The 26,783-nt window shown below is 43.2% G+C and overlaps 1 protein-coding gene across 2 annotated transcripts in view; it reads right to left on the bottom strand.

Annotated features, from left to right (window-relative positions):
- Positions 1-26,783, bottom strand: part of COL5A1 (collagen type V alpha 1 chain) — a 111,054-nt gene that overhangs the window by 20,878 nt on the left and 63,393 nt on the right. For both annotated transcript variants that reach the window (XM_075260690.1, XM_075260691.1), the window contains exons 14-35: positions 24,771-24,827; positions 24,606-24,659; positions 23,187-23,240; positions 23,048-23,101; positions 22,906-22,959; positions 22,758-22,811; positions 22,590-22,634; positions 21,159-21,212; positions 18,836-18,880; positions 18,686-18,739; positions 17,283-17,327; positions 15,474-15,527; positions 14,678-14,722; positions 10,121-10,174; positions 8,350-8,394; positions 7,335-7,388; positions 4,776-4,883; positions 2,832-2,885; positions 2,191-2,244; positions 1,605-1,649; positions 1,453-1,506; positions 1,253-1,297 (exon numbers count right to left, since the gene is read on the bottom strand). In XM_075260690.1, coding sequence (XP_075116791.1) covers positions 1,253-1,297; positions 1,453-1,506; positions 1,605-1,649; positions 2,191-2,244; positions 2,832-2,885; positions 4,776-4,883; positions 7,335-7,388; positions 8,350-8,394; positions 10,121-10,174; positions 14,678-14,722; positions 15,474-15,527; positions 17,283-17,327; positions 18,686-18,739; positions 18,836-18,880; positions 21,159-21,212; positions 22,590-22,634; positions 22,758-22,811; positions 22,906-22,959; positions 23,048-23,101; positions 23,187-23,240; positions 24,606-24,659; positions 24,771-24,827 — 1,182 coding nt within the window. The remainder of the gene's footprint in view (positions 1-1,252; positions 1,298-1,452; positions 1,507-1,604; positions 1,650-2,190; positions 2,245-2,831; positions 2,886-4,775; positions 4,884-7,334; positions 7,389-8,349; positions 8,395-10,120; positions 10,175-14,677; positions 14,723-15,473; positions 15,528-17,282; positions 17,328-18,685; positions 18,740-18,835; positions 18,881-21,158; positions 21,213-22,589; positions 22,635-22,757; positions 22,812-22,905; positions 22,960-23,047; positions 23,102-23,186; positions 23,241-24,605; positions 24,660-24,770; positions 24,828-26,783) is intronic.

Here is a 26,783-nt window from a genome sequence, read left to right as displayed (position 1 = left end):
CCTGGGTGCTGTGAGCTTACACACTGATGCTCAGGAAGGGGACGGCTCATCCAGGTCACCACAGACATAACAGCACATTTTTCTATGGCTGTTTTCCATCTGTCTGGCCCAGTTCCGTCAGTCTACTAGAGGATGTCCTGTTTTATGATGGTCAGATGTGTGGTGGCCAGACTGTGGTCAGTGGGGCGCTATAGCAAGCAGTGGTCTGGTGCACAAGGCATAGAAAAGACACATATTTTTGCACAAAAGCTATGACTTGTTACCTCTTACACCACCTTCCTGTATATCGGGGTGACATGGGCAGACCCACCGGCCCTGTCAGATTTATCATCTTTTATGCCAATTTACTGATGCAAATGATGCCCTGTGTAGCTCTCAGTGGGGGTACGTGGTCCCCCTGAGGAGGCGCCTGATGTATGACAAGGCTCGTGTCTCATCATCATCGAGGCGGATTAAACATTGTTGGTTCTAAAACCAGCGGCCATGATATTCATGTGAATAAGGACTAAACCTTGCTCCATCTGCACTAAGCAGTCCATGTAATGAAGGCCCCGAAGAAAGTTTCACCTCCACCTGTAGTCTGACTATACGGAGAGTAATTCTTGCAGACAGGAGAGTAATGGAAGACTCACAGTCTCTTCACCTGCTCCATATTATTACACCACTTTCTTGCTATTCTCTACACATAAGTTTTTTCTCTACAGCCACAGGATGGATGTAACACTTTGGACGTGATACTGTGGATGTAATACTGTGAATATAGTACTATGGGTGTAATACTATGGACGTGACAATATGGACGTAACATTATGGACGTGATACTATGAATATTATGGATGTAACACTATAGTACTATAGGTGTAATATTATGGATGTAATACTATGGGTGTAACACTATGGACATGATACTATGAATATAGTCCTATAGGTGTAATATTATGGGTGTAACACTATGGACGTGACACTATGGAAGTAATACTATGAATATAGTACTATAGGTGTAATATTATGGGTGTAGCACTATGGATGTAATACTATGAATATAGTACTATGGATGTAAGACTATGATGGGCTGTCCTGACACTTCCATCAATACCAGGGAAAGTAGTGAACGGCAGAACAGACAAACTCCAGGATTATCCTGCTCAGAGGTTAGCCAAAAGATTGTAAACTGATATACTTTGTGTGCTTCTGGGCTGATGTGATATGTATATATGTATGTATATCCAGTGATAAATAAGCCATATCTTACCCTTTCACCAGGGGGACCAGCAGGGCCATCCCCTCCGGAGTTACCCTGCAGAGGAAGAAATAACTGGTATTAGTATTGATAGATATGAATCAATGATAAGATATGTAAGTAATACATGGAGGGCGTTACTGTACAGAATAGGAAGGAATGATCCAGATCTATGGGGCCTGGCACTGGCCATATGACAGAACTGTTCTTACCTTGGGGCCTGGCTTTCCTGTAGTTCCCCTTGGACCTCTTTCACCACGTGGACCCTTCAGACAGAATGAAACATGTAGGTGAGTACAACTGAACGGTGCGTATTAGCTGCCTTATATTCAATAGAAATACATAGAGAACGGTCATATCTTACCGTTGGACCTCGTTGCCCCCTTGGACCTGGTTTGCCAGGGGTGCCCTAAAAGAAAGCAAAGAATAATCCGATAAGAAAGCCAAATACCCACATGTGACCCTTCCTCTCCCACCAGGCTGCCGCTCCAGGGATATTATCCTGATCTGTTCACACTTTTAATTTATGTGGAAGAGAACAAACCCTTTAAGGACAAAGTTACAAGAAAAAAAAACCCACCATATTACAAAATAATAAGCTTTGTGTGGTTGGCATGAGAGTAAATCTTTCGGCAGCTCTGTCTATGCCAGCACCCGAGGAATAATAATAAAGCAGTGACATTCAATACTAATTCTGAGGAGCTTTTTCTTACCAGCTCAGCGCATTATTATATTGGATTTTCCCCTGTATTATTTTACAGGCCTGAGCTCTGAGATCAGACGCTATATGTAAAACCTCCAAAAATCACTCAGAGAATATAAAAGGGGATGAAGGAACGTCCTGGATTCTATATAAGGGGAGCAGCATTTAGTGCCACACGTGGTGGGATTGTGGCCATCGTGGCCCTGGTTTGCCGGTGTACACACAGATGTAGATATTATTCACTTACTCTGGTGCCCTTTTCTCCGTTTGCGCCTGGAAATCCGGGAAATCCAATCGATCCCTACAAGTAACATGAGAATAAGGAGTTATTTGCAGTGTAAAGGACAAAGGTAAATCTATCACCTCTGAATATGTCCATGAATGCTTGTATATTCTCAGAATCATAGACTACAGGAAATATTGTATTATTTTATATCAGTGTTTGTCAATCTATGAAAGTACTACAAATCCCAGCATGCCCGGGAATGTATTGTATGCATATAGTGAGCTGCAGACACTTGGCATGCTCCGAATCCTTCTGCTGCAGTTTTCCTTACATGTGATGTCTGCTCTTGTAACTTTGTTAGAATCACAGAATTGACTGCCCTGTTTCCTAAGACTGAGTTCACACTACAGTTATTTAATATACAATGTATCACAGTTGTCTTGTTTACATAAGTGATCATTGGCACAGACAGAGGAGCTTCCATCTTGTCCATTACTATATTACAGTTAATGTCCATTGACGTTATCCTATGAAAGATAACAGCGATGGACATTAATAAGAGTAGTGTGAATGTAACTTAAGCTACGATTATCAGAGGATTATTCAGTAATCCACATAACAAGGTGGTGACAAGATGAATGATGTGGGGTGCAGGACGTTACCTTTGGTCCTTGTCTTCCTGGGTAACCTGGTAATCCTGGAACCCCAAGTTTTCCCTAAAGAGAAGATATTTGTGTTTATTGTCCATCCAGTCCTCACAGAATAATGTACATCGTGTATGGTCCACTATTACATCTCTTCTAGGATACAACACCTCCAGCCTTTGCTCAGCACCACATTAATACTGCACGTAAGTCTGGATGAAAGTGCCCAACAAATACCTTACATAATAAAGGATTCTCTTATATCTACAAGACTTACACTCGGGGTACAGGATAATGACAGGCTGACACTCAGGGTACAGGGTAATGACAGGCTGATACTCGGGGTACGGGATAATGACAGGCTGACACTCGGGGTACAGGATAATGACAGGGTGACACCCGGGGTACAGGATAATGACAGGCTGACACTGGGGGTGCAGGATAATGACAGGCTGATACTCGGGGTACGGGATAATGACAGGCTGACACTGGGAGTACAGGATAATGACAGGCTGATACTCGGGGTACAGGATAATGACAGGCTGACACTCGGGGTACAGGATAATGAAAGGCTGACCCTCAGGGGTACAGGGTAATGACAGGCTGACACTCGGGGTACAGGGTAATGACAGGCTGATACTCGGGGTACAGGATAATGACAGGCTGACACTCGGGGTACAGGATAATGAAAGGCTGACACTGGGGGTACAGGATAATGACAGGCTGATACTTGGGGTACAGGATAATGACAGGCTGACACTGGGGGTACAGGATAATGACAGGCTGATACTCGGGGTACAGGATAATGACAGGCTGACACTGGGGGTACAGGATAATGACAGGCTGACACTGGGGGTACAGGATAATGACAGGCTGATACTCGGGGTACAGGATAATGACAGGCTGACACTGGGGGTACAGGATAATGACAGGCTGATACTCGGGGTACAGGATAATGACAGGCTGACACTCGGGGTACAAGATAATGACAGGCTGACAACCGGGGTACAGGATAATGACAGGCTGACACTGGGGGTACAGGATAATGACAGGCTGATACTCGGGGTACAGGATAATGACACGCTGACACTCGGGGTACAGGATAATGACAGGCTGACACTCGGGGTACAGGATAATGACAGGCTGACACTCGGGGTACAAGATAATGACAGGCTGACAACCGGGGTACAGGATAATGACAGGCTGACACTTGGGGTACAGGATAATGATACACTGATGTTTAGGGCAGGGCACATGATTACAATATGTAGGTGAATGCCTTAAGTGTAAATATATAATAAATATAAACTTTCTTCTCTCTCCATTTCATCCTCAGCCGCCTCTTAGATGATGGGCGCCTTACAAGGAGGAAATATCCTTCTGTATTGTGTGGTAAACACATAAATGCCCATAAAGAGTTAATGTTGAGCAGCGGCCATTCGACCTGTCTTGGGGAAGGAGATGAATGGAACTATGAATAAGGGAAGGCTTTCAGTTTCTGAAGTTCTGCTCATTATATTGTAACTTCTAGGAATATCTTCACTCTTCAAAAATGCTGCCAAGTGCTGGAAGGGACGAGCGCAGGAGCCAATTACAGTGTCAGCCTCGCTCCTCGCCCCATGTGTGCTCGGTTCAGGACATCACATGGGAGGGAGACAAAGTTTTTAATGATGTGGCAGGTGTTGAGGATCCGTACCATCATATATATATATATATATATATATATATATATATATATATATATATATATATATATATATATATATATATACACACAGTTTATTATTAAAAAAATGTTGCCCCATTCCCTGGCATTGCTCATGTGGTAAAAGATGATGTCCCCCAGGCCCAATATCTGCATTGACCCCACAGTGTGTCCAGGGCATTAGAAGGACACTGCAGATTTGTCGATTCTCCCATATGATGGAGATTATTAGACATTTTCTTCTGTGAATAACTTACCTTCTCCCCAGCAGGGCCAAGAGGGCCGTTCTCTCCATTAGGGCCACTTCTTCCCTTTGGACCTTCAGGGCCGTCTTCACCTCTGGGGCCGGATGGTCCAATTTCTCCCTGGTGATACATAAAAAGTCATAAGATACAGAAACTAATATTGAAATCTATTCAGTGAGATTCTGATTAATCGAGACATATTAATAATCTTGTATTACAGTAAGAGAAGTTTTACAAGCCTAAGTGACAGATCCCCCATCCAGACCATAAACAGGATTATATGACAATTCTATAACTTTACAGGTACGACAACTTGTATTATACGTCTGCAAAGATTTCTCACACAATTCATCCTATGTAGTACAAATAAATTTCCGCTGCAGATGGATCTTCACTGTGTGAGTTCTGGTGAGGTCTCATCCACATTGCAAAAACTCTTATTATGCGAACAGAGCCCAAGCCTGTGCCATCATACGAGGCCTCATGTAGGCGCCATTCTCTGTACACCTGTCTCATAGACCTAGAGGTACGACAAGTATTCAAGGGTGTGATGATAGTGCTGCACATCAGGCCTAAGGGTGTAGCAGATTATCTTTGCAGAAATTTCTCTGACTGTCCATTAAGGGTTGTAGAAACTCGAGCACAACCAGCAGACGCAGCCCCATTCAGAGGCATGTCACTGATTCCCAGCTGCAGAAATGTCTGCCATAGATCTGTCACATGTGAATACACCTCTATGAACCTAGTACAAGACAAAATTTCCCTAATGAACCCTTAATACGACCTTACAGGGAAGTAGCCTGAGCGCTCTTAAAGCGCCCGAGTGACAGCTCCGAATCACAAGCTCTTTAAACAGGACATTAATTAAATCTATATTTTCACCCTTTTAATTGTTGGGATTTTTCCAGCCCCTCCGAGCACAAATAATGCACCAAATAATTAATTGCAGAAGCGAATCGCCAGATATTACCATTGATTCTGCCAAGTCAATTAACATCTTCATGCAGGGCACAGGTTAGGTAGGTTATCAGTTAATGAATATATTGATTCTACCTTTGCAGGCTGGATGAGCGGACTGATGGGAGCCAAGCCCCGGCGCTTCCTCTTAGCAATTAAAACTAAGTGTGATCATTACTAACAAATGCGACTGAAGACGCCGAAATCAGAGCTGTCACTTTATATTGCTTTTAATTATGGCTCTGTATCTGTGAGGCGGAGGATTCAGGAGCATCGATTATGTCTTTCTAATAAAAGTCGGACCCTCGGAGGCACAACAGGGAAATAAGGCAGTTTTACAGGTAACTTTACTAGGGTATAGATAAGACATAGGTGGCCCAAATATACGGTCCAGCTCCTTATCCATCCTTCATGCAAACATAGACATCCAGGACAGGCTCTTAGATTTCCCCCAGCAAATCCCAAGACTGGTGTGAAAAGGCCAAACTGGACGGGGACTTATGATTAAGAAAGACACTGGGGTCAGATCTCCTCCTAAAGCCAAAAACAGAGGGGCAGATGAACGAAAACAGTCTAACTATTAGACAGTGCAAGGTTAGACCGGCTTGAGGTATATACACCAGATATTTGGTATAAATTACACCAGAATTCTGGAGCCTATTGATTATATATCACATAACTACAGGTAGCTACGCTGTAAGTCAATGGCAAGCCGATTAAAAAACCTTAAAACATAAGCCACATATGATCTGTACAACCGTCCCTACTAAAGTTTCTATAAAAGAAACCCTCTCTGTACTGCAGAGGAATAAACCTCTGGAGCAGCGGCGTCTATGGATGGCTGTCTGGTGTCACTGACCTCCCTTATCATGGAACACAGGACTTGGGAGATGGGTTGGGCATTGCCTTGTATGTAGCTACCAATAGGGGGCGCTAGATAAGCTGCTTTAGTGACACCCCCGTAGTCACGTAATAAATAGGTCTCCATCCTCTTACAAACCTCAAACTACATAACAAGTGAAATAAGTAAATCTGGATGTTCGGCACCATTTTGTACTGGGGTCGTGTAGAATTGTTATCTTGGGGGTGAGCGGCCATTAGACTGATGAAATATTAATAAGAAAAACATGTAAATGCACTGCACAAGTCCTGGGGTCTGTCCCGGCACAGGAGGATGGTGCACGGCATGCAAGCTTAATGTAGTCTTACTTCAGGGGCCACTGACACGCAACGTGAGGAGTCCCTGCAGTCCAAACCGAACATGCCCGCCATCCTGCTGCACTGAATTATTTACACACGGTACGTACAGGTGGGATGGCGGTGTTTAATCTCTATCAATAATATATGTCTGTGTTCTGCCCTCCACACAGTCATTATATATGCCCTGTGATCTTCTGTGTGTGGACGGACCCGGGTACTTATATTATTTGTAGCTGCCACACAGGTAAATGGCATCTCAGACACAGAAAGAAGCGGTCACAGACTATAACCCCCAGCAGGCTCCATGTCTTGGGTGATTATGAAGATACTAATATTTATCAGTCTGGATCAGACTCTCTATAATGATGATACAATAACTCACACAATGCTGAACAACAAATGAGAGATTCTTACTCTGTCTCCTTTGATTCCCATGTCCCCCTTAAATCCTGGGAAGCCATCTTCACCCTAAATACAGAAATAAACAGAAGCAGAAAGGGAAATTATTAACAAATGCAATGCAGAGAGCCTGGTGCAAGGTGCTGTAGACAGATCCAGCAGTTCGCTGGTTAAGGATGTGCCCGCCAGTCCCTGGGCACTGATGGAGAATGGCAACCAGCCTAGAAGTGATTGCAAAGTCTAATGAAATATATGGGCTATTGGGCTGTTGCCATGGGAGCCCAAGTTCCTTCTGCACTCAATTGCTTCTATTAATAGAGAGATGTTATAGCAAGGCCGGTGAACCCAGGGGCTCGGCAGGTGGAGGACGAGAGATACGGAGCGCCACGCCGTGCACAGGTGGATGGGCCAGGGCCGGATAACATATAAATATCTCCCACTCGCTGCTTTTACCATCACCCTACAATCTGGCTCTGTGATTCTCTATCATCTGTTCCTGGACACATTAGACAAGTCTGCAAAAAAGTTCAGGGTTGGAGGGGCAAAGTTCACATCCAAGCTGAGGAGACCACCGCAACATCGGACTGGTGCTCACAGAGCGCTGCTGTGGGGTCACATTATAATATATATATATATATATATATATATATATATATATATATATATATGGCTGTCAGTGAATGGGAACTTAGAGTGACGAGCCCTGCACAGCAGGATCAGCCTCTGTATGAAAACAATAGCTCTCCATTCAATGACAGCAAGCAGACATCTTAAAAATGGTGGGACACAAACAAAGGCTATCAGAAAGCTGCAAGACATATACTGGACAGGACACGAGACTGACAAGTCATACACCAATCTTATAGAAGAGAGTGACATACACTAAATTCATGAAAGGCGGATTTTAATACACAAGGCAAATCTCTTCCCCCCACCCCCGTTCCTGATTGTCATAATTGTGTATTATATGCAGACACAGGGTACATGGACACATCTCGAGGTAGTGGTCGCCTCACACCCTGTAACTTACCTTTTCTCCCTTTGTTCCCTTCAGGCCTCGGATCCCATCAGCTCCCTAAAATGAGAGAGACAGAGCGTGCTTAGGTTACATTGTGCCTACAAGATGGCGGCTTCCCCTGGAGATGGACATAGGGATATGCTTGTAAATACTTCTCATAGCTAATACACTCTACACTCTGCCCTCTAGTGGCCACATTACCTATTGCCCCATAGAGGGGGACGTGATCAAATAATATTGTACAATTGTCTGCCCTGCATTACAGAATCGTGGACAATAAAGATCATTTCAATTGGAAAGAAAGACACGAATGTGTCAGCGATCTGAGGTCAGTACAAGTCATTGCTGAGCAGTGCACAGTACAAATCCTTCTCCGGCTGTCTGTGTACGCCTGTATATATGGACACTGTACAGCACCACTATTCTTGCTCTGAGTGTGGGGTTGTATATATATTGATAGTGAATAGTTCTCTCTCTCTATATACGTATATATATATACACTGCACAGTACCACTTTTCTTGCCCTGTCTATATGGACACTATATGACAGTCAGCTCTGTTCGGGATCAGTTTCTCTCCTTATAGCCCGGCCCGGTGTCTGGGCTCGCTCCTGATGTGACGTTCCTCTGTACAGCAGCTTTGATTGAGGCTGTGAATGAGCTTATAGAGTATAATGACAGTAAATGGTTTCTCCTACACTGGGAAATAAATAAATATATAAAGCTGTAAATCGTCTCCATTAAGCGCTGCAGAACACCCATCCATCTCCACTTTAGCAAATCTAATTATGACACTTTGGAAGAGAATTTCTGCCATTCTGCATCCCCTTCTCTGTAGCAATGCAGAATAATTCAATTAGTTTAATGACGGCTCTAAAGCCAGATATTCTGCACTTCACACTCTTAATGTTTCCCTAATGGAGAAAAGCCTCGTTCAGCCAGTAGAATCAGCAAACAGCTTCCCGTGACTCCTCCGTGCACAAACCGGCCCCAACATTAACCCATGAGCCTCCACAGACCTGCAGCTACGGCCACCTAAGAGCCTGAAATATCATGAAGTCCCAGGAGATGCAAGTCCTTGAGGTCTCCACTTCTGGTCAGTTGGTGGGAATCCTATTCTTGACTAGGACTAGGACAAACAATATGGCTGCCATTACGAATCCATGATGTGGTGTACAGCTGTGTATCAGAGGAGCTTACAGTCTATTCTGTCTGTTGGGGAGCCCGGGATATAAAGGGCCACCAAGGCATGTCTGATACTGGGGAAAGCCATTGTATACAGAAAGCCCTGTGTATATTCAACCTAGTACATGTCAGCCACATACAATTAGCTTTTGTCCAGTCTACGATAACTCAGTGTTACTGATGGGGCTCTCCAGGACGGTATAAGGGCGCTATCATACTGTAAGAAGGGCTCTAACCATAATGTACGATGCACATTATTACACTATAAGACGTGCACTATCATACTGTAAGAAGGGCGCAATTACACTATAAGAAGGGCACTGTCATACTGTAAGACGTGCATTATCGTCCTTATGAAAGTGCTCACAACTATAATGCTGAACCAATGCAAAACCAACACTCAGTCCTGCACAGGTACAGGAGCTAGAAGTCTGCTCACCGTGATCGGCTGCCATAATGGAGTGCCCCTTTAATTATCATGGCTACCATAAGATCGAAGTTTCAAGTACAAGGTGCAAATAAACTACCAGTAAGGATAGATCATTGCTGTGGACAATATCACCACAAAACAGCTCACCGCTCTCCAGGGTGATACCTACCTTGACACCGCGTGGTCCTGGATAGCCAATCGGACCCTGAGGTCCAGCAGGTCCCTGTCAAGATAATAAATTAAGTATTAAAATTGCATGGACATAAAAAGAGAGTTTACACCGCAGCTCGTATACACAACACCACATATAGAAAAGTATGTGCACCCTTCTGCCACTTTGCTACCAGATGATGAATACCTGACATCCAACCCTGCAGAGCCGGAGATGTAATGAAAAAAAGTCTAATAAATGTTATAAATAATTTGTAAGAGTCCAATACTCTGGCATCCTTGGGACCAGCTGGGACTATCGGGCGCTCAGGTGACATAGTCTTAGGATTGGTGCTGGTTTCCCTTTATCATTTCGCTCCTGGGTTCCCTCTACTCCGTTTTCTGCTTCTCTGCAGACCCCACACTATAGAGCCGAGCTCTGCCGCAACCAATGGCAGATTATCAGATGTCCCGGATTATCAGATTGCAGATGAAGAGAATGTAACAGGATCATCCTCAGTGTGACAATGGTCTTGTTATTAGTGATCTGTACATGAGACATGTGAGGACGGGCAGCTGGCGCCCGCTGACACCAATCACGGCAGTGCCGGTCGGCGGCGGGGCCGTATTTACCACTCAGCGTGTTTACTTCTCTTTGTTTTTCCAACCGCTCTGATCTGTGTTTAAACTTTGAATTAAGTTTCTGTGCTGTTGCCTGGCAACCAAGACACGGATCCTGCACAGGAAGCGTCGCTTCCTCCAGCGATTACGGCAGACCAGGCCGATCCTGCTGAATATGTATACCTGCGGGATCTGTCCAGGAATATGGAACATAAGACAGGAGAATCCTGCGCTCATCTATATACCGCCCCTCCCCCACATACAATCCGCAGGAGACTTTATATACAGGGGTAGTGCAAACACAATGGATAAGCTGCAGGACGGACCCGGCCTCTTTTGGGTTTTAGCCACTCCCATATTTTGGTTTATTCATATTAATTTATTAACCCCTTCAGCATGTTTATACTGTATTAATAAGAAAGGGGGGAGGGGTGTTCCTTGTGTGAATATAAAAGTGATTGATAAGCTTCTGGTCTTACCAAACACTGATATTTTTGTCCGACCTACAATTTTGGCAAACTATAATCTATTGTTGGCCATCACATGTAGACATTTGCAGGATTTTCACGGCCCAATGTCAGCTGCAGTAGCCAAAAGTCAGTAAGATGGATATTCACAAACTGAATCCTATGCTCATGGAAGTTACACAGCCACCAATGGAGTATAAAAGGGACTGAAGGGTCTAGACAGGGACTGAGAGGTTAAGACAGGGACTGAGGGGTCAGGAGAGAGACTGAGGGGTCATGGGAGGGATAGAGGAGTCATGGGAGGGATAGAGGGGTCAGGAGAGGGACTGAGGGGTCAGGAGAGGGATAGAGGGGTCAGGAGAGGGACTGAGGGGTCAGGGGAGGGATAGAGGGGTCAGGAGAGGGACTGAGGGGTCATGGGAGGGATAGAGGAGTCATGGGAGGGATAGAGGAGTCATGGGAGGGATAGAGGGGTCAGGAGAGGGACTGAGGGGTCAGGAGAGGGACTGAGGGGTCATGGGAGGGATGGAGGGGTCAGGGGAGGGATAGAGGAGTCATGGGAGGGATAGAGGGGTCAGGAGAGGGACTGAGGGGTCAGGAGAGGGACTGAGGGGTCAGGAGAGGGACTGAGGGGTCAGGGGAGGGATAGAGGGGTCAGGAGAGGGACTGAGGGGTCAGGAGAGGGACTGAGGAGTCAGGAGAGGGACTGAGGGCTCAGGTAAGTAACTGAGGGGTCAGGAGAGGGACTGAGGGGACAGGGGGGGACTGATGGGTCAGGGGAGGGACTGAGGGGTCTAGACAGGGACTTAGGGATCAACACAGGGACTGAGGGGTCAAGACAGGGACTGAGGAGTCAGGGGAGGGACTGAGGGGTCAGGGGAGGGACTGAGGGGTCTGGATGGTGACAGTAGGGGTCTGGCAGTGGCTTACACCCTGTGACATGTCTGGCCAACTTTTAATATTCCATTTGAAGGTCTTGGAATTTTCTCAGTTTCTTACAAGGTAACAGCTTACCACCATTATAGCCCTATAGTGATTGATACTCAGCTTTTCACACACCCAGAATGACATAGCTATATCGCATACACTGACACCATGCTGCTTCTCCAGCTTACATGTCAGTAGTTTTAGCCTTGTACCCATGGACAGAGAACCTGTGATGATCAGCCCTATAGGGGAGCGCAGGGAATTGTTACAAGGTACAAACAACAGGAATTTAATTGCAATCTGTAACTGAAGAATTGAGAAAATGAGAAGCGGAGACGGGCGGATTCACTGCAGGGGTTATATAATCCATCATACAGGACACTAGATCTCTGCTGGACTCCCGGCAGAAACTTTCTCCAGCAATATCTTATTTGTAGGTCATCTTGGCGAGCGCTTCCCTCTGCAGAGTTAACCTGTCATTCATTCCTGAGCGCTACCTAATGAAATACAAGCTGTCAGATTCGGCCTGGGGTGCGATTCCTATTTTTAAAATGAATTCTCTCTACTTTTAGTGCCCACAGGGGGGAAAAAATGAAAATATATATATATTTCTTGCTGCATTTTAATTTGTAATATTTTATGGTTGGCGGCCTGTCATAGGTGGCAATGACATGAAAGAGTCTGCAGGAAAAAGAAGATTTATGTAAATTCAAAGCCTTCTTATTGCCTATAACCCTGGGAAGGTAATACGTCACTGCTGAAGAACCACAAAACCCAGTATTAGAGAGCCCTGAGAGCTATGCTACATGGAGGGAATTAATAGGGCATTGGCTGAGGAGTCCTGAGCAGGGGCCACATAACACATAGTAAGAGATGACCCATCTCACTACTAGAACCCTCCTCTATGGTGAAGCAGAAATCCTTTGTTCTCCCAGTTCACACCTATAACATGGGATGACACCACCGGCACATACTCAGGATACTGATCACCTAAAGAAAAACATTTCAATTTATCACCAACTTAAATAAACTGTAGGAGGCATCTATATGTGTCACTGCCAAAGCAAGGAATGAAATATGCTAATGTAACGCAGCTCAATTAACCCTTTCTCAACCACATTACAGCCTAAAGTCTGCCTTAATTGCATATTGGATGTAACCGTATTACTAGAGGGGAAAGTGAGGGGGATGTTCAAACAGAACTGCACTGCCACCTGGTGGTCGAACTGTGGAACTGCAACTGATCTTGATCGTTACTGCAAGGAAAGTGTCATTGTGGATGCTAATGAGCTACGTAAGGTATGAACAAAGGATAATAGCTATAAAACCTGAGAGATATCGTATATGAATATATGTAACTATGCAAGACATATGCCACAGTATGCCCAGGATATACCAGCATGGTCCATATCACTATATACAAGAAGATGTAGAACTTATACCGGTTGTACATATATATTATATACAGGAGATACCCAGGTTATACCAGCTGTACATATATATTATATACAGGAGATACCCAGGTTATACCAGCTGTACATATATATTATATACAGGAGATACCCAGGTTATACCAGCTGTACATATAGAATTACATACAGGAGATATCCAGGTTATACCAGCTGTACATATATAATTATATACAGTATATACCCAGGTTATACCGGCTGTATATATCTTATCCTATCCTACTAATATTATACATGTGACAGTTTGGATGTTTGTTCCTCAATCACACAAAAACGTCTGACTGGATTTGGATGACATTTGTCCCATAGATACTCTGTAACCTGGAGTAACACATAGGCTACTTTGTATCCCGGTAAATGACATGGCTTCACCACTGTTGTGGATTTATGGTCACATAATATATTACACTGCTCCTGCAGCAGCTTATCTCAGGTACCAGGTCTGTTATCTCTCAACTGTAACACTCAACTAATCCTCAGTCCATTGTGTACAAGCATCTGCATATTATCTGATCTACTCCAGGCAGTGCTGACACACTGGAGGGGAAAACACCTGTAATCCACATTGGCAGTTCTGCTAATATTAAACATGGCAGGAAAAAGAAAATCTAATTTGTAACAAACAACGAGAGCTATGAAGGAGCCAGAAGTCACAGAGTTCTCCTCAAGCGGAGCAGGCGGATCATCAACACCAACAACACGCTTAATATATGGCGTCCCAGAGAGCTGCTGCGATGCCGGAACAATCACAGGCACGTTGTGAGGAACAAGTTCAGCAACAGGACAGATTGAGGGCTGCCGAAATGCCAGAGCAGGCAAACCATCGACGCCAGCAATTTGCTAATCCCTAGACAGATCATCGACGCTAACACCCCGCAGACGAAGTCGCGGGCAGAGGCTAATAGAATTATATACAGGAGATACCCAGGTTATATTATGATATTGTAATTTGGCCTCTACTGTTATTGCAGTGATTGGTTCATATGCGCTCACTGGTATTGCTCTAGATTTTCGTCTTCCCTGTGGGTAATGCACATAGCTATTTTAGAGTGATACACATTTATCCCCACCCTGAATACAAGACCCCCATACCTGGCTTCCTTTCTCTCCTGAGGGGCCTTCTTTACCTGGATGTCCCTGTAAAATGAAGAGAAGACACAGTAAGATTTCCTACCACCTCCTGGGAGTGACAATTAGCAGTAGTCGCGGCCTCCTCACATCTCATAAGCTGCGGCGGTGGACATGATCTTGAAACCATGAAGACAACACTGGCTGCATAACAATGCCATGGCCTCTCTGGGTATTGTGCAGAATATTTTGGAATGATCCATGTACATAGAAGGTCGGGATCCACATCACTGTCCATGGCTGAAGTTAAACCTTCTAATTGGGGATGGTTTAAGGTTTATTTGACTGCCCCTAGTTTCTATGCTATGGAAGAGTGAAGGGCAGTGTAACCCGCAGGTCTGTTCCCCATTTCATTGCTTGCTAAGAGTATATTCAGATGAAGCAGCTAAAGCGCAGTTTTCAAGGAAAGAGCACTGTATATAAATGTGTTTCACCGGGAACAACTGTAGCCACATCAAAAACCACAGGAAATTATAGGTAAAACTGCATACGTGTTCTTTATAGGTTGTTCTAACTGCAATGGATGTGCATAGTCTGAATATGATATTATAGCGGGGTGCCTGTTGAGGGGGGGGGGGGGGGCTGCAGAGAACAGCTGCAGGGCTCATTGCTTGGGATCTTATGCCCTTGAGGTATTTCTCATAGGGCCTATTGAAGAATGACAAATATCTTACACTGCATTATGCTAATCCTCAGCCATAAATATCCCCAGTCCTAAACCTATCACATCCAGAGAAGGACGGGCACGTGTGATACTTACAGGTGGACCATCTGCTCCCGGCATTCCAGGTAAACCAGGTTTTCCCAATGGTCCCTGAAAATCACAACAACATAAATTCAGACTTTCAGCTTACACTTCACCAACCAAACAATATTTCCCAGGGTTTTGCATCAAAATAACATCAACATTCTGTTCTTATGAATATGGAAAGTTATGTAAATCTGTGCGCTCATCATCGCAGCTTTCAATTCCTGCAAATAATTATTTGCAGCCCGTATAGAGGCTGAGCGGTCCGAGGAGCCGTCTTGTAAGTAGCAGGAAAACATCAAATGCAGAGAAATCTTATCGCATTCTTCTTGTGAAGAAATAATAATCTGTAGGTATTTGCTTCTCTGAGAATCACATTCACATGGGCTCCAGGTAGAGGAATATCAAATGTTTCCATTATTGTTACACGGGACAGATGTAATTATCATATATATCAGAAAGTGCGCTTCTTATTGTCAAGCTTCTCCGCACGCAGAGCCACAGGTGTAGTGCACAAGTACAAGCCATCAGTGCAGATCTATTCATTGCAGCAAGCAGTGTTAAATCTGGCAAAGAAGCCTGAAAATGCTGCACATTATAGATGGAGCAAAACACTCTGCAGTCCTTCTGATGGATAAATCTGTACATTCTGGTATCTGATCCTATCAGGACACTGACATGGAGCAGGTACTTCATGTATAATGTGCACACAGACATTAGGATAAAGTTGATGAAGATGAAAGACCTCAAACGTAATGAATATTTTGGAAGTGAAAGTAAATCTACCTTTTAGCTACACCAACCATCAACTACTGGAAATGCCGTTGACCAAGTTTCTCATTTTTGTTACTCAGTTGGACAAACATTTTTTCATTCTAAAGTCCATTCTTGTACGAATGATCCTTGAAAAAAGATTCCCAAAAGTGTTGTTTACCCCAGGGGTCACTAACATGCACGGCCATGTAGGAGTGGAATGACCAATATGGACTTAAATGTGTTACCAGATGGTTGTCAATCGAACCATGGAGCCATTTCTACCTAATCTTTATGGTTGTAGTAAGATCTGTGTTTGTGCAGGATCTGCAGCCACCACAATGACATAATGAAGTTATTCTGTAAGTAGAGGCCCAGTTGGCATCCAGAATTCACCTGGGTATAGTAAACTGCCCTGAGTAATGGATGAAATAGAGGACTAAGAACTGGTCAGGGATCCTTTCTTTTTTCAGAGGGGTCTGCAATGCCCGGCCTTCTCCTGCACTTTTTGTTTGGGACACTTATGCTGTTTTTGCACTTGGGTGATGTTCTGTGATATACATGAGAGGACACTTTGCAGTATTTCATGGAAGGGCCTCCTGCTTTCTTTCATTCCACCACATCAGAGCCATAGTGACCATCCTGTTGTGTCTTAATGGAAAATAAAACCAGTCATGGAAAGTTCTTGATGATACCCCATCTATCGATGAGTCCTGGGGGCACCCACCACCCCAGCAGTCAGTGAGGTCCGTAACACATGGTCATGTTTGAGAAGATACAGGCGAGGACCGTGCAGTTTACATTACATCTTGTGTGATTTACTGTCTGTTTAGTGGGAACATGAGAGTTGAGCGTGCTCCACAGCCCCGGTTGTATGGGATTTATGTAAACAGCGCGGTCATTAATGGGTGAGGTCAATGTCTTATTTCTACACATCTCTCTGTCTGCACTACTGACATGAAAGGGAAGATATATGGACAGATGGATGGACGTCCCTTTTGTACAGAAAGGCCAGGAACAGATGGTATTATGGAAAGGACGCAACAGCTGGGACATGTTACACGTTACCTTGTCTCCTGGTGGCCCAATTGCACCCTGAGGACCCGGAAGACCCTGCCAGAAAAAAAAAGGAGAAACATCAGAAATCAGAACAAAAACTTCCAGGTTTTAAGTCCTCCTTATTATGTATTTGTAGGGATCCTCTAGAAACCCTTCTAAACAAGAAAAAGAACATCCCTGTGTGAGTACATTCATTGTATGCGCTGATATCTGTCTGTATACCGATGTATGTACTTTGGGAAATTTGCACCTGTTCTCTACATTACAATAGTGATATCAATCTGTCACTGCTTCGGTCAAGATATTCATGTGAATTTGTTTGTCCCTATTAAAATTCAGAATCTCAAAAAAGGTCAGCAGAAGTTCACCCTTCAAGATGGCGGCCCAGTGGGAATCTCACACTTGCACTTCACCATCTGGGCGCTTCATAAATAAAATCAGAGGTTGAAGAGGCTGAAGGAGCAGAATGGAAATCTAGCTGGCACTGACAAGGTTATACTGGAAGGAGGAGAAAGACGAGAACCAAGGACAGCCAAAGTTATTACAGGAGATATTACACTATACTGCACCAGGACTTACAATAGCAGGGCCTTAGATACAACATTAGGAACCCATATTGTCTCATATAGAGACATTGCGCTATCCAGCATGTCTGACCGTCTCATTAGATAGGACAATTCAGTGTTATATATGGAGTACAATAGCACAGAAAAGCAATATGGCCATGAATGGGGGTAAGTCTAACTAGGAAGACAACTATCTGGGCTCTTGTTGTACCCCTCCATCCATACCATCCCTTTCCATTCCCATCCTTCCAAGTTTCCTCTAATACGTGACATCTTTAAGGTGATCAGATCATTGACTTAAAATCTTATTACAAAGTTTTAAATAAAATCATTTGCTTTTTGCTCCTAAATTTTGTGCGCCCATTTATTTTCCTGAGTGGCCGATGCCCACTGTTCATGTGCCACGTATGGCAGTGAAGCCTACAACATTACACAGCACTTGCATTCCCTGACTTCCCGCCATGCACTTCTATTGAGCCGGCAGTGACCAATCACATTCCTGCCGCAGTCAGAGCTCCGCCCCACTTCCCGCAATCCATCTCAGTGGCTCATGCTGCTAAAGACAGATTTGCCATGACAACACACAGTAGAAAGCAAGTTACAAAGAAGCGAGACCCCTATAGGCCACTACTTCAGAGTGTTTTCACATGGTGAGATATCAGCTTTAGCAAATGACTGCAACTTTTTAAGTTCAGGTCAGCGAGCATTTTATTAAGTGACCAAAGAACCTGACTTATCTGTAGACTCCTATCCACACTGTATACATTACTGAGCGTACATTTACTGAATGCAAAGAGAATGACTATAAGTGACGCCATCTCATGTCTGTCAGTACTTTTGCCTCACCTGTGCACCGGGGTTTCCTTGCTGACCAGGAGGTCCTGGCTCACCTTGAGGTCCCTAAAAGTAAAGAAGAGCAAGGTCACTATAAAGACGATTCCCCCTATGTCACATAACTATACATAACGCCTCCATATTCCTTTATTTTATACTTACCACACTACCTTTGGGTCCGACTGGACCGTCCATACCAGGAACACCCTAAAACAGGAACACAAGCAGATATCAGAGACAAGAAGAGTCCACATGTGAACCAAATGAATATCGCTATAAGGCCACAGTAATTGGCCATACTGATTACACATAGCATAGATCCTTTCTCCTTCTTGCCAACGTCTGGTAAATCCTATTAATATTATAAATGTGAAAGTTTGTGAGTTTGGATGTTTGTGGGTTTGTGTGTTCGGATGTTTGTTAGTCAATCACGCAAAACCCGCTTGACCGATTTGGCTGAAATTTTCCACAAACATAGTTAATACACCCCATTGCGCAATAGGCTACTTTTCGTCACAATAGCACACATACGTTTTTCCCAGGACCCCCACAAACCCCAAACTCACATCACTATCTCTGCAATCTCACACACTTTGGACCCCGATTTGGCTGAAATTTTCCACAAACATAGTCCCTACACTCGATTGCGCAATAGGCTACTTTTCGTCAAAATAGTGCACATACGTTTTTCCCAGGACCCTTTGGATGTTTGGATCTTTGGCGGTCAATCACGCAAAAACCGCTCCACCGATTTGGCTGAAATTTTCCACAAACATAGTCCCTACACTCGATTGCGCAATAGGCTACTTTTCGTCACAATAGCGCACATACGTTTTTCCCAGGACCCCCACAAAACCCAAACTCACATCACTATCTCTGCAATCTCACACACTTTGGACCATAGCAAGCCACAAAATTCATATTACCCCCTACAGCAGAGGTCAGCAACCCCTGGCACACATGCCAAGAGTGGCACTCCTGCCATATTTCACTGGCCTGCCAGCAGCACAGGACCTACAAGAGTTAAATAAAGTCTCTGCTAGAGCTGAGGCATAAGGACACTCCCCTTTGCGAGATGTGCAGGAAACCCAGGGGGTGGAGCTTAGTCGCTCAAGTCCCTGCCTGCTATAGTGATAGCTCCTGCCGAAGCTGCTAGCAAACTGAAAGTAAGAAACACACAGCTCCCTTCCTTTACTTCCTATTCTCATTAATGTCAGGCATGGGGTTATTAGTTTAGTGTTAGTAACTCCATGTGCCTCACATTAATAGGAATAAACCCCATCATGTCCCTCATATTAACCCCTGTGTGCCCCATATAAAGGTTACTAATATGTGAGACATATGGAGGTACTAATAAAAGACCTCAGTAATGAAGATACTTAATTATTACCTCCAAGTCTCTCACATATCAGTAACTAGAGATGAGCGAGTACTGTTGGGATCAGACGATCTGAACAGCATGCTCCATAGAAATGAGTGGATGCAGCTGGTACTTCCGCTTGGACGTAGCCAGTGCGCTTAACCCCCCGCGTGCTGGCTACGTCCATTCATTTCTATGCGAGCGTGCTGTTTGGATCGGCTGATCCCAACAGTACTCGCTCATCTCTATCAGTAACTCTTACACTGGGGTTAATGTGAGGGACATGATGGGGTTAATTGCTATTAATAAGAGGCACATGGAGTTACTAAACTGTCATGCACAGGGCCAGACTTTATGTTGCTTACTCAAGAGTATCCTGTGCCCAAAACTTACATGTACTGGCGGAAAATAACAAATCATACAATGTCGTATATCGAAGTATATTAACCTGAAATACCTCTGTCCCAAAGTCACTATGTACAGTTTATACCAACACCCTATAGCAGCTGAAATACAAATTACATTCATCACAAAAGTCTCATGTGCTCTCAGAATTACAGCAAAAACAAGATACACAGTTACATTTTATATCCCATACCTTATACACAGTACGAAAACCTTACCCGCGCCTGAATATACCCACTTCTACAATCACCGCAGACGAAGTCGCGGGTACCAGCTAGTTGGATATAATTGTAGCCATACTTACATAACATGAACAATTGCCTCATTTCCAGTGCGCATTTATAATCGTACAAGCGGTCAGTATAAATGATGTATCAGCCCGAGAGAGAAAGCCTCAGACCTCATCCATACATGAAATATGGACAATGGCTAAATTACATTACTAGCAGCAAATTGTATCATGTACAATCCCCCACAGCATAATAACCAATAATAATTTATCAGCAGACATCCATTCACTGGTCGCAGCTATTACCAGATACAACCCATCAGGAAGATTGTAATAAGAGCCCGAGTTGTGCAGTTATTGCCCCAGTTCAGCCTCATTAACCATCGATGGTTTGTGCGGATCCTTACACAAGAATTACTACACAAATAGCATCAACTCCTGCACATCACAAAGCTTCAATGTGATACCTGCTGGCAGAAAGAAAGACTTACGTGAGGTCCAGGGGGCCCGGGAGGTCCCTTTGGTCCAAGTAAACCACGTGGTCCCTATAAATAATACAGAGGATGGAAATTAAAATGATAAAGTAGCTAATAATAAACCAATGTGCGGGTCTGAGGACACTGGATGGAGTGTAATAGTATTGTCACCAGGACAGACTAAGTTTGGGGGATATTGTCACTCCTTAGGGAGAGACCACCATATAGGTGTGTGGAGACTTGTTAAGCCTTTAGCACTCCACTTTGCAAGGAACTATGGGAAGAATATGCAAATCTGCCTTCCATGATGTAATTAGGAAGACAGTTGCTGCCTCATTGTTGCAAACCAATAGAGGGCGCTCACTGGAATGTGCAAGCCCGTCTTAAGACAGGATTCCAGTCGCTCACTGGAATCCTGTCTTAAGACGGGCTTGCACATTCCAGTGAGCGCCCTCTATTGGTTTGCAACAATGAGGCAGCAACTGTCTTCCTAATTACATCATGGAAGGCAGATTTGCATATTCTTCCCATAGTTCCAGGACAGACTAAGTAATAGATTTATTCTTCAGTGCCCTAGGACCAAGACAACCAAAGAACCCCAAACCCACCCTAGCACTACAGACAATAGCTGCGCATGGCGGACCCTCGTCTGAAGACACCGTCTCCGTTACACACAACGATGAAGACTCAATGAGGGTTATTTATCTTCTGCCCATTTTTTCGTAGGTAAGCCTCTTATTTTAGTATAGGTTTATTGTGGTGTCTATTTATAATGAAGACACAAGTCCTTGTTAAATGTTGTGCAAGCAAAAGTGGTGAGAGCAGCACAAAGCGAAAAAAAAAAGGCACAAATGTGTCATAAATAAAGTGCAGGGCAGAAAAAGACCACAAATAGGTACAATTTATACCATAAGACGGCCCAAATAGCTTAATAAATGTTCCCCAATAAGTGTCTTCACCATAACTCACCAGTGATACCAGAGACTAGTCTGATAACATAAGGTGTTACTTACTAACATATTGTGACTGTAAGGCAGCCGTGTACAATAGATGGATGTTGGCTGAAGGATTGCTCTACTGATAGGTTTCCTCTTCCTACTCAGAAAAGCCTGGCCTAGCTGAGGGGAGTAAGCCATTGCCAAACTCCTCTGTCCCATCCAGACATCTCTGCCCCGCTCCATACCCCCTCCTGCAAACCCCAGACCCCTATGTTCTTGTCTCAGATAGCCTAGCCGCAGCACATGTTCCTAAATGCCCAATCCTTGACATTTGCTTTTGGGCGATAGCTAAGACACCCTCATACATATTAGTCAGTTGGTCCAACCGAAATTGGAAGGAATGTGCAAATCACATCTATTGTGTATGGTCTTTAGTCTCTCTTATGAGCCAATTTAATGACATTCAAGCAGGTCTATTACATATAAGAGGATACATTAATATACTTACAGGTTCACCTGGCAATCCCCGAGGTCCAACGTCTCCATCATCACCCTAAAGAAAGTAACACGACACATCAGTTATGAGGCCGTTCTCCAGCTGTCTGACCCTAGGATCTGCCCTCATAGTATCACATGGTGCAATACATTATATTATATCAGCTGGCGTTGTACTTACCCTCTCACCGTCCTCTCCTGGTGGTCCGGGAGGCCCAGAGGGACCAGGCTCCCCCTAAAACAACCAATATTAAATTATCCACCTTGCTATTAGGACCAAGGACAAATAAGAATGATCAGAGTAAAAAAAGAATTTAATAAAAACCTACACGATGACCCTTTTCTCCTGGCAAACCAGCTAAACCATCAAATCCTCTGTCACCCTAAAAAAAAAGCAAAAGGTACATTACTATGGCTATTTGTTATTTCTAGAACATAATGAACCCCATGGACACCCGCAATACACCGTACCTTAGGCCCAGTCTGTCCTGGCATACCACGAGCACCATCGCTTCCTGCACGGCCCTGGAATAAAGGAGAATGGTTATTGATGGATCCGATACAACTCATGTTTTATTTTATACGTGCTCTGTAAGATCTGTAGGCCTACCCTTCGTCCTGGCTTTCCTGATGGGCCGGGAGGTCCTTGAGCACCACGAGGACCCTACAAAATAAACAAAGTGAGACCCTAGAAATATATAAGACAGCTGCAGAATAAGTTATTAGAGAATCACGCGATCACTATAAATGGCTTTCCAGCATTATTATTACTATTATTAATATTGGTGTCCGTTCAGTGTCCATAGTATTAATACTGAAACCAGCAGAGGGGAAGACCTCTGCATTTGACTTTTTCGTCCTCCAATTTTCAGGCAGACTCAGTGATGGAGTCTCCATCTGGCACAGACATGATCGTAGCCTGAGTGCTGTGAATGTTACCAATCCAAAAATGAAATGGGTGTTTTTTTGACAAGGTAATCAAAAAGCTGTGGTGAAATCCCACTGAATAAATTCTCATGTTTGAGTTTTTAGGGCATCAGGGCGTTACTGTGAGTTAGTTACCGGTGAATCTGTTATGGGTAACCTGCTATAAGTCCATCCATGTGGACCCAAAGAGGCTTTCTAACATTGGACTTTTATTGTAATCCCATACATCTCAAGAAGAGGGATAACAAAGAGGTGACCGTCTATGAGACATGATCAGATATTTCCCTACTGCTGATAGACTTAAAGGGTTTCCACCATATTTTATTACTTATTATATTATTCGGTTTTCATTCACCGCTGTGTAATGTTGTGTCTATGTCTGTAGCCATGATATCAGGTTCTGCCACCTCTGAGGCCTGGGGATATCTGGTCCAGTCTGATCACAACGTAATTAAACATGTACTACTATTATGTTTAGTGATATTGGTAATGGGGTCAGGTGGTGACCACTTGCCATCACTAAAACATTCACTAGTTATTAATATACAATCGATCTCACAAGTACCTGAACATTACAGCTAAACAGGTAAGGACAGACAAGTTGTCGCTCAGGCTCTGGAGACATCACACATATGAGGTATTCTCTGATATACACCACTATACAGTCATATAGGAGCACACATCAGCCACTAGTAGAACAGTATACTACCTGGCAGAGGTTGCGTCTTACCAATACTGGCACACAAGGTAAGCGGGCTTATTCTTAGCAGAGGCAACAAGATCACTTCTGTGGCCTCCATTGAGTGACAGGGGCCTATGGAACAATTCAGCTAATGCACTATAAACCTTCCTGGTGCACAGCCTGAAAAGGTTCACATATTGGGATTTGATCCTCAGGCTCCTTGTACATATCTGCAATTGTGGGTTAGCAATTGTGGATAAAAATATGGCCCCGCTCACTTCTATAGATATAGATCTGTGTGTTATTTGACCTGTACACTGCATTAGGCCTTAGACAGTGAATTACACAGATCAGTAAATAAGGAATGAAGTTCTCGGGTGATAAACAGAGGCCAGAGATGGTAGAATAGTTTGTGCTTACCTGTGACCCTAAATCTCCTGGTTCTCCCTTCAATCCAGAAGGACCCGGTGGTCCCTGTAAGACAATTACAGTAAAATCACAGTTTTAATACATCGATATGAAGAGTCATATACCATGTACTGTATGGTCATGTGACCTGCGTCACACTAAGGTGTCGCTACTCACCAACGGACCAGGTCTTCCAGTAAGTCCCATTGGGCCAGACGGACCCCTTAAAGCCAGCTGAAATGAGGAACAAACAGACAATCTCCATTAAACTCTGCACCAAGGACAAGGTTTAGAGTTTATTCTCCTAATGACTAAACCTATAATATAAAACTACGTGTCCCCTGATGTCCTAAATATCATATAATGGGGTAACAGACTGCCTGAAGTGAGTAATCATAAGTCACATGACTGAGGCATGGGGCTTAACATTAGAATATCAGTCACTGATGACCCCCAGAGGTCACAGAGGATCCAGCTTAAAAATCACAAAGTAAAATAGAAGGGTCATTCCATATCAAGTGATCCAAATAGGAATATTTTTTTTACCTGACGTCTTTGGATTTTTTTTATTTTTATTTTTTATGAAGTACAACTTAAGTTAATTACAAATAAAAAGTTTCGAATTTTTTTCTTCATCAGTTAATTTTTTATAGACTTCTAAAGTTTTGAAAAAGTGTGAATTTTGGCCTGGTATGGCTTTACATTTTTTAACATATCTTGGGCTAGAATTAAGATAAATAGGTGGGAGAGGCATCATTTTTCTCAGAGCGGTACCGCCTTTCATTTGATATGTCACAAGATGATGTTTCTTTATATTTTGTTTTGGAGAAATCAAATTCAAAATTTTGATGCGCAATTGTGAAAAAAACGTATGTTTTAAAATTGTGAAAAAATGCATTTGTGTTACTTGTGTTCTTGGTTATATTTGTACAGGTTTTCAACTTGGGACCAAATTGGGATCATTTTTTTTTTTAAGCCTTGAATCATCTGATTTTATGTTTTTGTGAGCTTCTTCCTTTTTTCTTTTCAAATTACAACTTGCTGAATTCAACATTTACATGCAACAATAAAAAAAACATAAAAAACAAATATTGTAAGTGCCAGAACAAATACATCTTATCATCAGAACACAACTTGTCCAGCATTTTCAACCTGAATGCATTGAACAAACCGAAAGAAAAAAGCTGCTCATATCCTCAAGTGCGATTTTCTAAATAGTCTCATCCTAATTATATGTTAACAAGAGTACAAGAACCAATATTCATAACATCTATTTCTACATGTAACAATTGTTTTTTATTATATCACTAAACATGTAATTTATTAAGAAAAATAGTCCAGTAGATAAATCCTCATTCTATAAAATATGAACTAATCAAACAATTAATAGGACATTTTTAAACTACTGGCCTTTTATCATCAACATAATAAAATAATACAGTGATATCTAAAAATCATGGATTATTTGGTAATTATATGTTGCACACCTAATGAGTTGACACTGGTGTGCTGGTGGTGGTGCAAGTCCTCAGTCATTCCTTACATCAGTGACTGCATCAACATATACTGAGCAATGCAATATGAGAACATAACAACATGACTTCTGTATTAATTACTCTACTCTACCTTTAATAATAAGGGACATGCACCAAAGATGAAGATTGGAACCTCCCTTCTTGTGGTTATCTGAGGTGAACTACAATAAGTGTCCTACCAGAAACACACCTCTGAGAGAGATGGTCCCACTCTAGTGTTATATTACAGGACCTGTACACTGCTAGTCTGACACTAGTTAACATTACAATTTTGTGAGGTGTTTTATTCTCTGTACATATCTCACATATAGACCCCACACTTTTAGACCACAGGCTGAACAGATCTGAATTCAAGATTTTCAGAATGACACTGTAATAGTTATATTTTAAAATATTATCTCATCGCGATCCCAACTTGAATCTTGGTACAGATGTGGCTCGGAGCATAGCAGGCCCATGTGCATTTTTTTAAAATTTTTTAAATAAAACGTTTTTTTCGGAAATGCGTTTTAAAATTTTGCATTTGCGTTCACATGGGTAAAATATTAAGAAAGATACTCTTGTGACATATTTGGTGAAAGCCTGTATAGTTCTGAATAGAATGGCGTTTATTTTGTTTCTCTATCTTTTTCCTAGCCTAAGTTATGAGGAGAAA

Source organism: Leptodactylus fuscus, chromosome 11 (assembly GCF_031893055.1).
Source record: "Leptodactylus fuscus isolate aLepFus1 chromosome 11, aLepFus1.hap2, whole genome shotgun sequence".
Taxonomy (NCBI): domain Eukaryota; kingdom Metazoa; phylum Chordata; class Amphibia; order Anura; family Leptodactylidae; genus Leptodactylus; species Leptodactylus fuscus.
The sequence above is the reverse complement of the archived record's forward strand: the minus strand, read 5'-3'. Positions and strand labels throughout refer to the sequence as shown.